This window comes from Natrix helvetica (assembly GCF_964273705.1).
Source record: "Natrix helvetica genome assembly, chromosome: 1".
Classification (NCBI taxonomy): Eukaryota; Metazoa; Chordata; class Lepidosauria; order Squamata; family Natricidae; genus Natrix; species Natrix helvetica.
This window is the reverse complement of record NC_138548.1, coordinates 359,809,443-359,826,154: the sequence shown is the minus strand read 5'-3', so window position 1 is coordinate 359,826,154 and position 16,712 is coordinate 359,809,443. Positions and strand designations below refer to the sequence as shown.

The window sequence follows — 16,712 nt, the reverse complement described above, 5'->3', positions numbered from 1 at the left end:
CGAAGAACGGTTGCAGGAACTGGGCATGGCTAGTCTAGTGAAGAGAAGGACCAGGAAGAGACATGATAGCAGCCTTCCAATATTTGAAGGGCTGCCACAGAGAAGAGGGGATCAAGCTATTTTCCAAAGCACCCGAAGGCCAGACAAGGAATAATGAATGGAAAGTGAACAAGGAGAGATTCAACCTAGAAATAAGGAGAAATGTTCTGACAGTGAGAACAATCAACCAATATAACAGAAGTTGCCTTCGGAAGTTGTGGGAGCTTCATCACTGGAAGCTTTCAAGGAGAGACTGGACTGCCCTCTGTCAGAAATGGTGTAGAGTCTCCTGCTCGGGTGGGGAGTTGGACTGGATGACCCACAAGGTGCCTTCCAACTCTGTTAATCTGTTTGTCAACTGAAGGTGGGCGAACAAGGTCTCAATCAAATGGAAGAAAGAAAATACGGCAAGACTTTGTGGTAGGGATCATGTGTCTTTAAAATTATGGGATCTCTATCGCAATATAGGAGTCTGTCCTGCTTAGTGGTGTATATCAGGGGGTCTCCAAACCTGGCACTCAGCCAGCATGGAATTCTGGGAATTGAAGTCCACAAGTCTTAAGAGGTGCCAACTTTGGAAAGCCCTGGTCTATTTTGTTCTGTTTGACTCCTCTGTTCCTGGGATTTTCTAAAAACAACAGTGTGACTTGACTAACTCAAGCCATTTAATTGCCCAGTTTTATGTTTCTATGACTGGATATTTTTCCCCTTTGTCCCCTCCTCTCCCTTTTCCAATGCAACCAAAAATCTGATTTTGCCTTGCTGAATGAATCAATGGTATATCCCTTATAGCCTTCTCCAGTAACCTTTAACAAAGACTTTTATTTTTAAAGTACCGTATTTTTCGGACGGTAAAATGCTCTGGACTTTAAGATGCACCTAACTTTTGGGGAGGAAAACAAGGGGGAAAAAAATCCCAGCATCCATCTGGTATTCTTCGGGCCTCTTTGCCACCGCCGTGGCCCATCGGTGTGGCCTGTTCGGCACAGCCCGTTTGCCACCACCATAGCTTGTTCTAGAACAGCTGACCGCTGCCATGCCAACCCCCTTCTCCCCCACTGCAATATAAGATGGAGTATAAGACACACAGACATTTCCACACACTTCTGGGGGTGGAGGAAGTGTGTCTCATACTCTGAAAAATACGGTATTTTCTTTGGTAAATGGCAAAACAAAGGCACCCCGCCTAGAAGACTTGTTTATTTCGGGCTATCCTAGATGATAGGATCTAGGACGCGGTGGCTCTGGCTAACACACAGCTTGTCGATCAGAAAGGTCAGCCGTTCGGCGGTTTGAATCCCTAGTGCTGCTAACAGAATGAGCTCCCGTTATTTGTCCCAGCTTCTGCCAACCTAGCAGTTCGAAAGCACGTAAAAATGCAAGTAGAAAAATAGGGACCACCTTTGGTGGGAAGGGAACAGCGTTCCGTGCGCCTTCAGCATTCAGTCATGCCGCCCACATGACCACGGAGACGTCTTCGGACAGCGCTGGCTCTTCAGCTTTGAAACAGAGATGAGCCACCTAGAGTCGAGAACGGCTAGCACACATGTGCAAGGGGAACCTTTACTTTTAGGATGATAAAACAATTTGCCCCTCAGTAAGCGGGGATTTTAAGATGGGACTCTTGCACAAGAGCTGTTTTGTGAGTAAAAAAGTTGGAAGGGAATCTGTAAGTGAGCCTGGTAAATACATCCAATTATCAGCATTGAAACTCAGATGTGGGGGGTTCCTTAGCGCTCTCTGAGCTTTGTGGGTTTCTTGCAGACATTTCATTACCAAACTAGATAACATCATCAGTGCTGTTGTGATAGTTATCTCATTGCTCTTCCTACCCTGGATTATCTTCCATCCCCAAAAGTCCCTCATGGTCTTGTTGACTGATTACATTGCTCAAAAGCCAGAAGAAGAAGGAAAGAAGAGGATCATCAACTCTTCTAGATCAGAGGTGCCAAACTCAAGGCCCACGGAGCTGCCCTGGAAGCAGTGAAGGACCGGCCCGCGGTGCCTCTGCCAGTGAAAACAGAGCTTCAGAGGGTCGCATGCAGCCCTCCCAGGCACCAAGCTCCATTTTCACTGGCGGAGGGCTAGCAAAAGAAACTAAAAGCAAAACAAAAGGACAAATGTTTACCCCTTTGCATTTGAGCATCCAAGAAGGGAGGAGAAAAGGAAAGACAAAGAAAAGGATAGGAAGAGACCAAGGAAGGGGAAAAGAAGAGGGGGAAGGAAGAAGAAAGGAGAACGAAGAGGGAAGGAAAAAGAAGGAATGTTATAATGAGAGGGAGGGAGGGGGGGTCTAATGGAAGTCTTGCCTTAGCACAGCGTTTCTCAACCTTGACGACTTTTAAGTCCTGTGGACTTCAACTCCCAGAATTCCCCAGCCAGCTGCTGGGGGATTCTGGGAGTTGCACGTCCACAGGACTTAACGTCGCCAAGGTTGAGAAACGCTGCCTTAGCACTTGGCCACCAGGAGCCCCGCTACTCCTTTCACCATCCCCTTCTCTGCTCCTCCTGAACTCTCCTGGTGGTCTCCCATCCTATCACTGAGGATGCTTTGGTTACAAAGCCAGGTCTCCTTGCATGGAGTGGGAGTGGGAGCGAGCCACGTAGTTTGCCCTCCTGCGCACACCATGAGCAACCTGTTCAAGGAGAGCGAGAACAGCAGCAACCTTGAGAAGGTAAGTGCGGCCGGACACCCCCTCGGGGAAGGGGCTGGGCTGTGGGCAGGGGTGAAATTCAGCCGGTTCTGACAGGTTCTGGGGAACTGGTAGCAGTTCTGGGAGAGGGGGCGGTCTATAAGTGCAAATAAAGAAACCTTGAATAGTTTTCAGAGAACCGGCAAATGCCACCTCTAGCTGGCCCCAGAGTGGGGGAGGGAATGGTGATTTTGCAGTAACCTTCCCCTGCCATGCCCACCAAGCCACGCCACGCCCAGTAGTGAAAAAATTGGAATTTCACAACTGGCTGTGGGGTCCCGGTGCCCTGGAAGCTCGAGGGCCAAGCTGGGCGCTTGCCCTCCACTGCCTAGAGCTAGCAACAGCAGATAAAGTATACGCCTTTCGTGGCCTCCAGCTAAGACAGTGGTTCTCAACCTTCCCAATGCCGCGACCCTTGGATACAGTTCCTCATGTTGTGGTGATCCCCAGCCATAAAATTGGTGCCTCGGTTCCTAAGACCATCGAAAATACGTGTTTTCCGATGGACTTAGGCGACCCCTGTGAAAGGGTCGTTCGACCCCCAATGGGGTCCCGACCCACAGGTTGAGAACCACTGAACTAAGATAAGTTCACAGGAGGAGGAACTGTTGCGCAGAGGAAAGTCAAAGCATGGACTGCAATTTTGGCCAGGGTGGGAAGGTGGGAGGGTAAGGAAAGGAAGGGACTCTCCTTTGTGTGAAAATAGGGTGGGGGGAAATGTGCCTGCTGGCTGGCTTTTCCGCAGCCATCGCTTTGGCCATCCTTATCCAAGAGAGACGCTCCTCACGCACTGCCAGCCAAGCCACTGAAGCCGTAGAAACAGCCATTCCTTCCTTCCCTTCTTTAACTCTCTTTGTAGTCCCTCCTTGTGCTTTGCCAACCCACACAACTTCTGTCTTCTAGTCCAACCCCCTGCCTAGGCAGGAAACCCTATACCGCTTCAGACAAATGGCTATCCAACATCTTCTTAAAGACTTCCAGTGTTGGGGCATTCACAACTTCTGCAGGCAACTTCTGTTCCACTGATTCATTGTTCTAACTGTCAGGAAATTTCTGCTCAGTTCTAAGTTGCTTCTCTCCTTGATTAGTTTCCACCCATTGCTTCTTCCTGCCCTCAGGTGCCTTGGAGAATTGACTCCCTCTTCTTTGTGGCAACCCCTGAGATATTGGAACACTGCTATCATGTCTCCCCTAGTCCTTCTTTCCATTAAACTAGACATACCCAGTTCCTGCAACCGTTCTTCATATGTTTTAGTCCCCAGTCCCCTAATCATCTTTGTTGCTCTTCTCTGCACTCTTTCTAGAGTCTCCACATCTTTTCTACATCGTGGCAACCAAAACTGAATGCAGTATTCCAAATGTGGCTTTACCAAGGCCTTATAAAGTGGTATTCACACTTTAGGGGGGAACGCGGTGGCTCAGTGGCTAAGATGCTGAGCTTGTTGATTGAAAGGTCAGCAGTTTGGCAGTTTGAATCCTTAGCTCCCATTACTTGTCCCAGCAGAAGCAGGGACAATGCATCCCCTTGGTAATATGATCAATATTAAGATGCTTGGCAACTGACTCATATTTATGACAGTTGCAGTGTTGCAAAAAGGATTCCCTTTTGCAACCTTCTGATAAGCAAAGTCCATGGGGAAGCCAGATTCACTTAACAACCGTCTTACTAACTTAACAAACGCAATGATTCCCTTAACAACAGTGGCAAGAGAAATTGTAAAATGGGGCAAAACTCGTAACTCGTAACTCGAGGACTACTAGTATTTCCATCTGGGACCCATTGTCTACAACTGGAAATATCTTATGTTTTTTAAACTATCATAGTGCTATTCGGGGATGCGGTGGCTCTGGCTAAGACGCTGAGCTTGTCGATCAGAAAGGTTGGCGGTTTGAACCCCTAGTGCCGCGTAACGGGGTGAGCTCCCATTACTTGTCCCAACCTAGCACTTTCAAAGCATGTAACATGCAAGTAGAAAAATAGGAGCCCTTTGGTGGGAAGGTAACAGTGTTCCATGCTCCTTTGGCGTTTAGTCATGCCAGCCACATGACCACGGAGATGTCTCCGGATAGCGCTGGCTCTTCAGTTTTGAAATGGAGATGAGCACCGCCCTTTAGTGTTGGGAAGGACTAGCACACACCGCATTTTTCAGAGTATAAGACGCACCGGAGTATAAGATGCAGCAAGATTTTGAAGAGGCAAATTTAAAAAAAAAAGTTTTTGCACTCTGCAGACCTCCCAAAAACGGCACATTTTTCGTGAAAACGGGCTTGTTTTTTGTCCAAAAAAAGGGGGGCATGCATAGCCTTTAGGAGGCTTGTAGAGTACTCCTGGGGGCTGGGGGGGGGCAAAAACAAGCAAAAAACAGCCTATATTTTGCTCATTTCTGCCCTCCCCAGCCCTCAGGAGCACTTTGCAAGCCTCCCAAACCCCCTGCACGGCCATTTTTGCAAAAGGGGTAGGGTTTCAGGAGGCCAAAAATGCTGTATTCGGTGTATAAGACGTGCCCAGATTTTCACCCTCTTTTTTGAGGGAAAAAGGTGCATCTTATACTCCGAAAAACACGGTATATGCAAGGGGAACCGTTACCCTTACCTATTAACACTTCGCATGATCTTGATTCTATCCCTCTGTTTATGCAGCCTAGAACTGTGTTGGCTTTTTTAGCAGTTGCCGCACACTTTTGGCTCATATTTAAATAATTGACCACTAAGATTCCCAAGTTCCCACGGAAAGGGATGAATTCAGACACATGCCGGACAAAGGGAAATTTACTTTTTGCATCAGTCTTCCTGCACTTACTTTGTGATAAATGGTTGAGAGACACATGTGTGAAGGTGTTGCCATTCCCTCTCTGGCTCTCCCTAGCCACACACAAACACTTCACCCACTCCTTTCACTCCCCGGGGAAATCGCAGGTGCACATTCCTTGGATTGTGATTGAAATAATTGGCACAACTTCTGACACTGTTGAGGACCTCTTGAGAAACAGCTGGATGAATCATCTCCTGGAAACCATTCAGAGAATCTGTCCACACTTGGTGGAGAAAGGTTCAGAAGGCCCTTGGGACCAGCTGTAGTGAGGAAGAAGAGAAAGAAGGAAGAAGTTGCCCCTAACCTCAGATTTGACGTTTTGTATGAAAAAGAAACTTGAGCTTGACCCTTCCACCAAGGTTCTGGTGAGTTCATGTCTGATTTTCCTCTGCTCTTGTCTTTAGATTTCTAGCCAAAAACATCCCTGGGTGAAAGAGAATAATGGAATAACCACGTTGGAAGGGACCTTGGAGGTCTTCTAGTCCAACCCCCTGCTCAAGCAGGAAACCTGCTATCATTTCAGACAAATGGTTGTCCACTCTCTTCTTTAAAGCTTCCAGTGTTAGAGCATTCACAACTTCTGCAGATGTTCCTCTGGTTAATTGTTCTCACAATTAATCATCAATTTATCAAACAAGCACAACAAAGAATGTTCTTCCTGAATGAATGAACTTTCAGAAAGCTCAATCTGCCCAAAGAGCTGCTGATTCTAGTTCTAGAGAGGAATTATTGAGCCTGTCATCTGCAACTCCATAACTGTTTGGTTTGGTTCTGCAGCCCAACAAGACAGACACAGACTTCAGAGGAGAATTAGAACTGCAGAAAAAACAATTGTTGCCAACCTGCCTTCCGTGGAGGACCCGTATACTGCACCAGTCAAAAAGAGGGCTGTGAAAATATCTACAGACCCCTCGCATCCTGGACATAAATTGTTTCAACTTCTACCCTCAAAACGATGCTGTACGGCAACTGCACACCAGAACAACTAGACACAAGGACAGTTTTTTCCCCCAAAGGCATCACTCTGCTTAACAACTAATTCCCCACAACACTGTCAAATCATTTACCAAGACTATTATTATTATTATTATTATTATTATTATTATTATTATTATTATCTTCCTTACTAGTATCTAGCTCATCCAACTTATTACTATAACCATGGGATTACTATATCCATGGGATATTACTATATCCATGGGATATTACTATACTTATTACTATATCCATGGGATCTTGGAGTCCTAGTGGAGACCATTTAAATATGAGCCAGCCGTGTGCATCAGCTGCCAAAAAAGCCAACACAGTTCTAGGCTGCATCAACAGAGGGATAGAATCAAGATCACGTGAAGTGTTAATACCACTTTATAATGCCTTGGTAAGGCCACACTTGGAATACTGCATTCAGTTCTGGTCGCCACGATGTAAAAAAGATGTGGAGACTCTAGAAAGAGTGCAGAGAAGAGCAACAAAGATGATTAGGGGACTGGAGACTAAAACATATGAAGAACAGTTGCAGGAACTGGGTATGTTTAGCTTAAGAGAAAGAAGGACTAGGGGAGACATGATAGCATTGTTCCAATATCTCAGGGGTTGCCACAAAGAAGAGGGAGTCAAACTATTCTCCAAGGCACATGAGGGTAGAACAAGAAGCAATGGGTGGAAACTAATCAAGGAGAGAAGCAACTTAGAACTGAGGAGAAACTTCCTGACAGTTAGAACAATTAATCAGTGGAACAGAAGTTGCCTCCAGAGGTTGTGAATGCCCCAACACTGGAAGTCTTTAAGAAGATGTTGGATAGCTATTTGTCTGAAACAATATAGGGTTTCCTGCCTAGGCAGGGGGTTGGACTAGAAGGCCTCCAAGGCCCCTTCCAACTCTACTATTGTATTGTATTGTATTGTATTGTATTGAATGTATTTTATTCTCCTTATGCACATTGAGAGCATATGCCCCAAAGATGAATTCCTTGTTTATCCAATCACACTTGGCCAATAAAGAATTCTATTCTAATTCTATTCTATTCTGTCAGAAAATTTGTCCTTTGTTCTACATTGGTTTTTCCCTCAATTAGTTTCCATCCGTTGTTTCCTGTCTTGCCTTCAGGTGCTTTGGAGAACAGGTTGACAAACACACAAACACCTTCCTTGTGGTGGCCCTTAGATATTGGAACAATAGGAGAATAGAATAGAATAGAATAGAATAGAATAAGGTTCCAGCAGTTTTCCGCAAGCTAAAGCTGAGATGCCAAAGAGAGTGAGACTCGAGACGAGCCTTGCAAAAAATACCAGCTTTTATTTATGGCCATAGCAAAATCTGGGTGACAAAACTATATCCAAAACATACAAACAAATGCATGTAAGGAATAGCCACACCCTGCGAGAGTGGCTCAGAGGATTATATACCTGTTAGGCAGATAGAAACAAAGTTTACCCAATCAGAGACAAAGATTTGTTACCAACGTGTGATCGTTAAAGCATTCTTTTGTTCAAGCTCCTGTCTCTGTCTATCTTATCTGTGGAGGATTCCTATAGCCTTGTGTAGGGGGTGGCTGCCCCTCTTTGCCAAGTTGTTTTTCGGCAGAATGCTTTAAGGATTTATGAGCCAGGAAAACTCCCTAGTTTGGTTCCTTTATCTATACAGTTTGATATTCCCATGTAACAATTTCTTCTAGTAGCTTTCAAAAATGTGCCAAGCTTTGAAGCCAAGCATAGAAGCGAGACTCAGCAGTGACATAACATTTGCAGTCCAGTATTAAGGTTACAATTTGCTATGCTAGAAAACAACTTTTTTCTGACAGTATGCAATAATATAAGCAGAAGCCGATATTGATTCATATTGATTCATACTGTATACTCCTTCAATAGAATAGAATTCTTTATTGGCCAAGTGTGATTGGACAGACAAGGAATTTGTCTTTGGTGCATATGCTCTCTGTGTGCATAAAAGGAAAAAAAGGGGAGAAATACATTGATCAAGAATAATAAGATACAACATTTAGTGATAGTCATAGGTTACCAATAAGCAATCAAATCATACTAGGAAACAAACAGAACAATATAAATCGTAAAAATATCAGAAGAAGAAACCATTTGAGCCAGGACTAAGGATAGTTTGTCATGATCACATCCTGTGATTAATATTTTACTTAGAGGACTGATACGATTGAGATATGCCCCAATATCTCAGGGGCTGCCACAAAGAAGAGGGAGTCAAGTTATTCCCCAAAGCACGTGAAGGCAGGACAAGAAGCAATGGATGGAAACTAATCAAAGAGAGAAGCAACGTAGAACTGAGGAGACATTTCGTGACAGAACAATTAATCAGTGGACCATCTTGCCTCCAGAAATTGTGAATGCTCCAACTCTGGAAGTTTGTAAGATGTTGGATAACTGTTAGGGATGTAACCCTAGTCTTGGCTTGGCAATGTATATAAGCCATGATTGTAGCAAATGTATCTGTTACTTTAAATGCTAGAGAGATGTGATTGGGTTGCTGTTACCTCAAGCAGCCATAAGAGGGAGCCAGAATGACTGTTAGCTCTCTGTTTGTTAGACGCTGATCGGTGTATTATGAGGTACTGTGTTTTGCTACTTTTAGCTGTTTTGTGTGCTAAACTGACTATTTGATTACTGACTGACTGAACCGTGTATGACTTGGACTGTAAACTGAACTCTGAATACCTCTCTATTTTCACATAGTAAACTACTATATTTTATACTATTCAGTGTCCCTGTATGCTGGTTTGTGCATGTTCTTCCATACCACTCTCATTACGCTTCTCTGCACACTCGCTCTCCTAATGGGGAGCTTACTTACTTACCAATAACCATCCAGAGGCTCCCATCCAAAGCACAGGGTGCCTCTGAAATCCTTAATTAAGGAAGATAACTAAAAAAAGAACATCCTCATTTAATCTGCAGGACGATCAATGTAAAACAAAACTAACATTGGTTAACGTAATAACCCACAAGCACAGAATGCTGTTCAAAGAGATCTGCCTGTTCAGGGTTAATTCTGATTAAATTATGATTGGTTGCCCAATTGGGCCAGTTGAAATGATATAAGAAAAGGTTTCACAGTCCACCCATCGCCTACTGTTCAAAGAACTGCCAGGTGACATACACCTGACATTGGACGAAGAAAAAAGCAAATTAAACTTTAAGGCAATTTCCTTTGGCCCGATAGTGAGTGGGGGGGGAAATCCCATCTCTGATCTCAGGACCTTCCCACCATGGAAATGACGTGGGGTCAAACTCTGTGGATGAAGGCTCCTTACTTCTGCATTTCAGCCATATTTTTATTCCTCGGGTGGGCTCTTTATGGCCTTGCCAGCATGCATATCCCTCCGGGAATCGACCAGAGGACAAAGCTGCGCTTTCTCTTTTTGTTCGTGAAAAGTTTTGCTGGACTGGTAAGTCTCTGACTTTGGATTCTAGCTTTGCTTTCAGTTGGTTTGCCTGGCCGGCACAGCCCTACGCTGGGTATGCCAGAGGATCCAAAACAACAATTTGGTTAGCCGGATTTATAAGAAAACCAAAGTCCAGGGTTTGTTCGTTTCTTTCTCAGATTGCTTTGGGGATCTACCTCACCTTTGCCACTCTCTCCCTCTGATCCCGTGGTCTCCCTGCAGTGCTCCCGTCCATCCAACACTGGAAGTTTTAAAGAAGACTTTGGATATCCATCTATCTGAAGTGGTGTAGGGCTTCCTGCCTAAGCAGGGGATTGGACTAGAAGACCTCCAAGGTCCCTTCCAACTCTGTTATTCTATTCTATCCTATCCTCTCCCTTCAGCTCTGCGTGTCTTGCTCCCTGCTTGGTGTTCCTTCCGGTCCTGTTGGAAAGATTTTCTTGGCTGATGATGATAGGAAGGCCAATGCATTTGAAATATTTTGTTTTGACTCACTGTTGCTTCAGATACCCCTTGGCGCCAGAGCACCCCTATCCAGCTCAGCAACGCAGCTGCTACACGGCTGTATCGCACTTTTTGAAGACTGCGGAGGACTACGGGGTGGATCCTAACCGGATTGTGTTGGCCGGCGACAGCAGCGGAGGCACAATTGCTGCCAGCATTGCTCAGCAACTTGTGACAACGAAGGACCTGCCGCAGCTCCGGGGACACATCCTACTCTACCCTTTCCTCCAATGTCTGGATTTTAATTTACCTTCTTACCAGCAAAATCGCTCTGTTCCCCTTTTAACCAAGGAAGAAGCCATTCGGCATGGCACAGTTTATATCTCAGGAAGGAGGGACAGGGCCAATGAGATTATGGCCAATGCCCACGTTCCGCAGGAATTCATGAGAAAGTATCAGAACTGGATCAATGCAGAACACATTCCGGAAGAATTTAAAGGCCAGGGTTACGTGCCGTTTGTACCTGGTGCGGTTTCAGAAGATCTTTTCACAAAATGCAAAATAATTTTTGAACCCACATTTTCCCCACTCTTGGCAGAAGATGCCGTCATCCAGAAGTTTCCAGAGACTTTCCTTTTAACCTGCGAATACGACATTTTCCGAGATGATGGCTTGCTCTACAAGAAGAGGCTGGAAGACAACGGTGTGCCTGTCACGTGGGTTCATCTCAAGGAGGGATTCCACGGGATCACCTTGCTGATAGATATGGGCCTACTGGAGTTCCCAGGTACGAGGAAGAGTATCAAAAGTGTGATCCAGTTTCTACAACGGTTCTAGAAATCAACAGAACTGTTGTATGTCAAGGACTACCTTTATTCCAGTAGAGAGAAATTCCCTGAGGATGGGCTCCAGCAGAAATCCGAAAACTCGGAAGAGTGAACCTCTGGTCCCGGTGACCAACCCAGATTTGATCTTACAATGTTATCCATTTCGCTGCATACAGCTCTCAAAAGGTCACCACCTCCAATATATATTACATAAACATGACTAAATAAATACCAAATTATGCATATATACAAACTGATATATCTGTCTCTGAAGAGACATTTCTCTCCAGCAAGACTGATGTAGTCAGATCTGAAGGGACCGTTCCTTGTTGACGCTTCCACCTCATCTTTTCCTCTGTCCTCTTTCCTTGCTCCCTCTTTGCTTTGCAGCAGGTTGTCCCCCCACCCTCCCCTCAGTTGCTGAGCTTCTGAAAGAGCGATGGCTGACTTCATGGGAATCCTTTGAGCTTCAATAAAAAAGCAAACAATGAATCCCGGTCTGTTTCATTTCCATTTCATTTCAGAGTTTCATTTCTGCCCACTGCAAAAGGCAAAGGGAGAAAGGGGAGGATGGCGTTGAGGTGTTGCAAATGGCACGGTAATGTTGACGGAATGGGGGGGAGGGTGCAGGTCCGTGTTCTCTGTGTGTGTTGGAAGAGCAGGAACTAGCAAGCCCCTTCAGTGGGTATAAGACTGCCAGCCCCTCATGAAACGGGTGATCCTTGTCCTCAGCCCCTCTGCGATCAGAGACTGGAGGGATAAATTACACAGGCAATGTCCAAATGGAGTCAGCGACGCTGACACGAACATGTAGTTTTATATAAAGAATTATATTTTCAGTAAACAAGATAGGCAAACAGGAGCATTGTGAGGTAAATCAACACAGCAAGACATCGTGAGGTAAATTATGAAGCACTCAGGGCACACAGGAAAAAAAGGAGGGAAACAAGGAAACTCCCCGCTTAAAAGTTTAAAACTAGAGAAAAAATACTTTGAAAGCATGAATAAAATAGTGGGGAAATATATATGGCAGGGGGAAAAAAGCAAGAATTAATATAAAAATATTGCAAGATGCAAGAGTTCGAGGTGGATTTGGATTATCAAATTGGGAATTGTATTATCAAGCAGCAGGATTAGCTTGGATGAAAGAATGGATCCTACTGAGTAATACAAGATTATTGACATTGGAAGGTCATGATTTGCAACTGGTTGACATGTTCTTTTGTGGTATGGTAAAAGAGAGGCATGTGGTTATTTTCAAAGACATTATGTAAGGAATGGATTGTTATCAATATGGGAAAGTGTGAAAGGGAAACATTATTTAGAAATACCAATGTAGCTTTGAACAATGAAAGCACTGACACATCCAAATATTAGTAGTATGGAAAATATCATTAGATACAAAGATATCTTAACAGAAATGGAAGAACTAAAACAAAAACAAAAAAGAATTAGAAAAACAAGGAATTAATATAGGATGGTTTGCACAATTGCAAATACAATCAAGTTATGAAAAAGATAAAAGGGAATACGGTTTTAATTTAGGAAGTTCGGAGTTGGGTAAGATACTTATGGGAACGGAAGAAAAATAATTAAGAAACTATATAGCTACCTACTAAGAACTAGGTTAGAAGAAGTGGTTAAAGAGACAATGGTAACCTGGGCAAGGAATTTTGGTTACACGATTGAACTAGAAAAGTGGCAACAGCTATGGGAAAGGAACTATAAATTAACCATGTCAACAGTATACAAGGAAAACTTATACAAAATGTTTTATAGATGGCACATGTCACCGGAAAAACTAGCAAAGATGTTTAAAGGGACCGCTCCTTGTTGACGCTTCCGCTTCCACCTCGTCTTTTCCTCTGTCCTCTTTCCTTGCTCCCTCTTTGCTTTGGCAGCAGGTTGTCCCCCCACCCTCCCCTCAGTTGCTGAGCTTCTGAAAGAGCGATGGCTGACTTCATGGGAATCCTTTGAGCTTCAATAAAAAAGTAAATGATGAATCCCGGTCTGTTTCATTTCTGTTTCATTTCAGAGTTTCATTTCTGCCTGCTGCAAAAGGCAAAGGGAGAAAGGGGAGGATGGCGCCGGGGTGTTGCAAATGGCACGGCCATGTTGACAGAATGGGGGGCGGGTGTTGCAGGTCCGTGTTCTCTGCGTGTGTTGGAAGAGCAGGAACTAGCAAGCCCCTTCAGTGGGTACAAGACTGCCAGCCACTCATGAAATGGGTGATCCTTTGTCCTCAGCCCCTTTGCGATCAGGGACTGCAGGGAAAAATGTGTGGGAATTACACAGCCAATATCCAAATGGAGTCAGAGATGCTGACACATACATGTAGTTTTATATAAAGAAATACTGTATATTTTTAGTAAACAAGATAGGCAAACAGGAGCATTGTGAGGTAAATCAACACAGCAAGAACATTGTGAGGTAAATTATGGAGCATGCAGAGGAAAAAAAGGCGGAAAACAAGGAAACTTCCCGTTTACACTCACGGCAACCAATCACAGCTCAGATTGCCTCATGCGGTGGCCAGCCCTCTTGAACCAATCAGGTACAAATGCATGTTCTTACTGATTGTACATCCCTTCACTGCCCCAGATATTAAATTAAATACCTTAACAAAGAAGAGAGAAATGTGCTGAGGAAAGATGAGGCAAGCAACAGCCTCATTAGGTTAGATTAGATCTCAGCCTGAATTAGACAAAACAGCAACTGCCTCCTCTGGCAAGACAGACGGTTCTTGGCTTATGATGTCAATTGAGCCACACATTTCTGTTGCCAAGTGAGACAGTTGGCTCTAAATTGAGGGCTACCTGCACTTGGCAGAGTCACCAAGAAGCCTAGCTTGACTTTACAGAAGGTTTCCCTTGAAGTTAAGCAGCCTTTTCCCTCCCGGAGTTCCTAAAGCTGTTTTTAAGAGGGATAGAGAGGGACAACCGGATGTCACTGGGAGAAGGAGGAGACCTCACCCCAAGCGGGGGCGGGGGGGGGGAGGCCCCTTCTAGGGGTTTTATGCAGAGGTTAAACCAAAGTGGACACAGAGTGGACCCTTAAAGCCACCTTCAAAGCAGGGCCCATCCTTTGAGCGCTCTTCTTCTGCCAATGCTGACTGTCATTGTGGAGAGAAGGGTCAAGCAGGAATCAGGTGTGGCTTGGTGTGAACAAAGAGATAGGAGGTCAGGTTATCACTTATGAACACGTTTATTCAGCTGAACAAAGGTGGGTCTTCCCGTACGTTTGGAAGAACCCCAAATCAGTCTGAAGCAAGAATGGTATATATAGATTTCCTATTTTTACTTGGTTACATGAGAGGAAGCCAGCACATGGTAGATGAGATGTAGGAGTTATAAAAATACTCCTGCATGCATCTTGTGGTTTTTATCACGTGCTCAGCACACACGCTTGTGGTTTCTTAATGGAACTTTCCAGAAACCTGAAGGCAGGCTTAAGGTTCTGAACTTCAATTCCGTCATCTAGAACATGAAGGAACTTTTGACCAATTATCAGAACGATCAAAATCCACAGAAGCGCTGAAGTGATATCTTCGAAATATCTGCACTTCTCTCGAGGGTCACAAAGGGACCGCCATTTTATTTACTTAATTGAACGCTCCCCGTTCCCAAAGAATGTAAGGAGCTTCCCTAAATCAGGTTCGTTTGGTGGTGATGGTTGGGACCAGGGGTGAGCTTCAAAAATTTTAGCAAGAGGTTCTCTGCCTGGGTGCTGGGTGGGCGTGGCCATGGTGGGCGTGGCCTAGTCAGCCTCCTGCACCACGGCAGGGTGGGTGGGTGTTTTTACCTCCCTGGGCTCTGGAGCAGGGGTGGGTTCCAGCAGGCACTACTGCCAGTTCGCTTGTGTTCTACATGCGCAGAACTGAAAAACAAGATGCCTGGAGAACTGGTTTAGGGGCGTGGCAGGCCTGGGTCGCTGCCGGTTCCAATGACCCAAGCTGCCAAACCCCTACCAGTTCGGCCGAACCAGTCCAAACCAGTAGGAACTCACCACGGCTCTGGAGGATTTCTTCTTCACTAAAACATGGGTGGGCATGTGATGTATCTGGCCTGCGGGCCGTGGGTTTGACAGCTCTGATTTATATTCTTGCCGTCACCTGGTCCTTAGCATTCTCATTCGCTCTCTGGGAGTCCTTAAGGCCACTTGGGTGTTTAGCTATGCCCTCAGAGGCACCTGCATCAGAATTCAAATGAGTGAGGAATTTCTTTTGAAAAGCATTTTTGGAATGACAAAGAACCCTCTTCTTTGTGGCAAGCCCTCATATATTGGAAGACTGCTGACATGTCACCCCTCAGCCCTTTGTTAGATCCAACATACCCAATCCCAGCAACCATTCTTTGTGTGCTTTAGCCTCCAATCCCCTAATCACCTTTATTGCTCTTCTCTACACTCTTTCTAGAGTCTCCACCTCTTTTTTACATCGGGTCAACCAAAAGTGGATGCAGTATTCCGAGTGTGGCCTTACCAAGGCATTATAAAGTGGCATTAACACTTCACGTGATCTTGATTCTGTTCCTCTGTTTATGCATCCCAGAACTGTGTTGGTGTTGGAGTTTTTTTGGCAGCTTCTTGATGTTGCTGATCTTGTGAGGCTGGCATTATGGAAAAAAGCATTAAAGGGGTACCGAGAGACCTTCAGGAATCAAATAAATTGTGCACTTTTTTTTCTTTCTTTCTTTTTTCTGCCCACCACACAGTGAATAGATTGTGAAGTCCTGTGCTGGGCAACCCTGAGTCTGTTGTGGTCTTTCTGCTTTCTTTTGCATCACCTTTGATTTCGCAGTGTCAGTGTTGATTCTCACCTTTAAAACGCTCCATGGCTCAGGACCCAGTTATTTGCGGGATCGCATCCTACCCCATACATCCCTGCGACCAATTCGCTCGCACAGAGAGGGACTCCTCTGGGTGCCGTCCGCCAAACAATGCCGGCGGGCGACGCCCAGGAGTAGGGCCTTCTCTGTGACGGGCCCGACCCTCTGGAATGACCTCCCCCCTGACATTAGAATCATTACTGATCTCTGCTCCTTCCGTAAGAAACTCAAGACCCACCTGTTCCAATTAGCTGGCCTGGCCCAATCACAATTATGATCTAATCCCTCGACTCTCCTGGCCGGTTATTTTAAATTTTGGGGTATTTTAATTTGGTTTTAATCACTAATTAATTTTTGCACTATTGTACAGACTTGTGTTTAATTTGTTTTATGGGGTTTTGTAATTGTTGTATATAATGTATTTTATTCTGTCTGTACACCGCCCCGAGTCCCCTTGGGGAGAGGGAACGGTTGACAAATCCAATAAATGAAATGAAATCTCTGAGGGCGTTTATAAAACTTGCTATGTAGGTGGCATAAAATTAAAAGAATAACTAGATGTTCTATAACTAGATCTATCTCCTGGGAAGAAGACCTCACCCTTCCCAAGCTGAAATTGCGAATAACACAACCCTCCAATTTATTGAAACCTCTGTAGG

The 16,712-nt window shown here is 44.9% G+C and overlaps 1 protein-coding gene across 1 annotated transcript; it reads left to right on the top strand.

Annotated features, from left to right (window-relative positions):
• Positions 1-10,421: 10,421 nt before the first annotated feature.
• On the top strand, positions 10,422-11,597 carry LOC309382446 (arylacetamide deacetylase-like 3; the record flags this gene model as incomplete). Its single annotated transcript, XM_081933951.1, has 1 exon — positions 10,422-11,597. One exon carries the CDS (start codon positions 10,422-10,424, stop codon positions 11,235-11,237), a length of 816 nt encoding a protein of 271 aa, XP_081790077.1. The 3' UTR covers positions 11,238-11,597.
• Between the last annotated feature and the right edge of the window lie 5,115 nt (positions 11,598-16,712).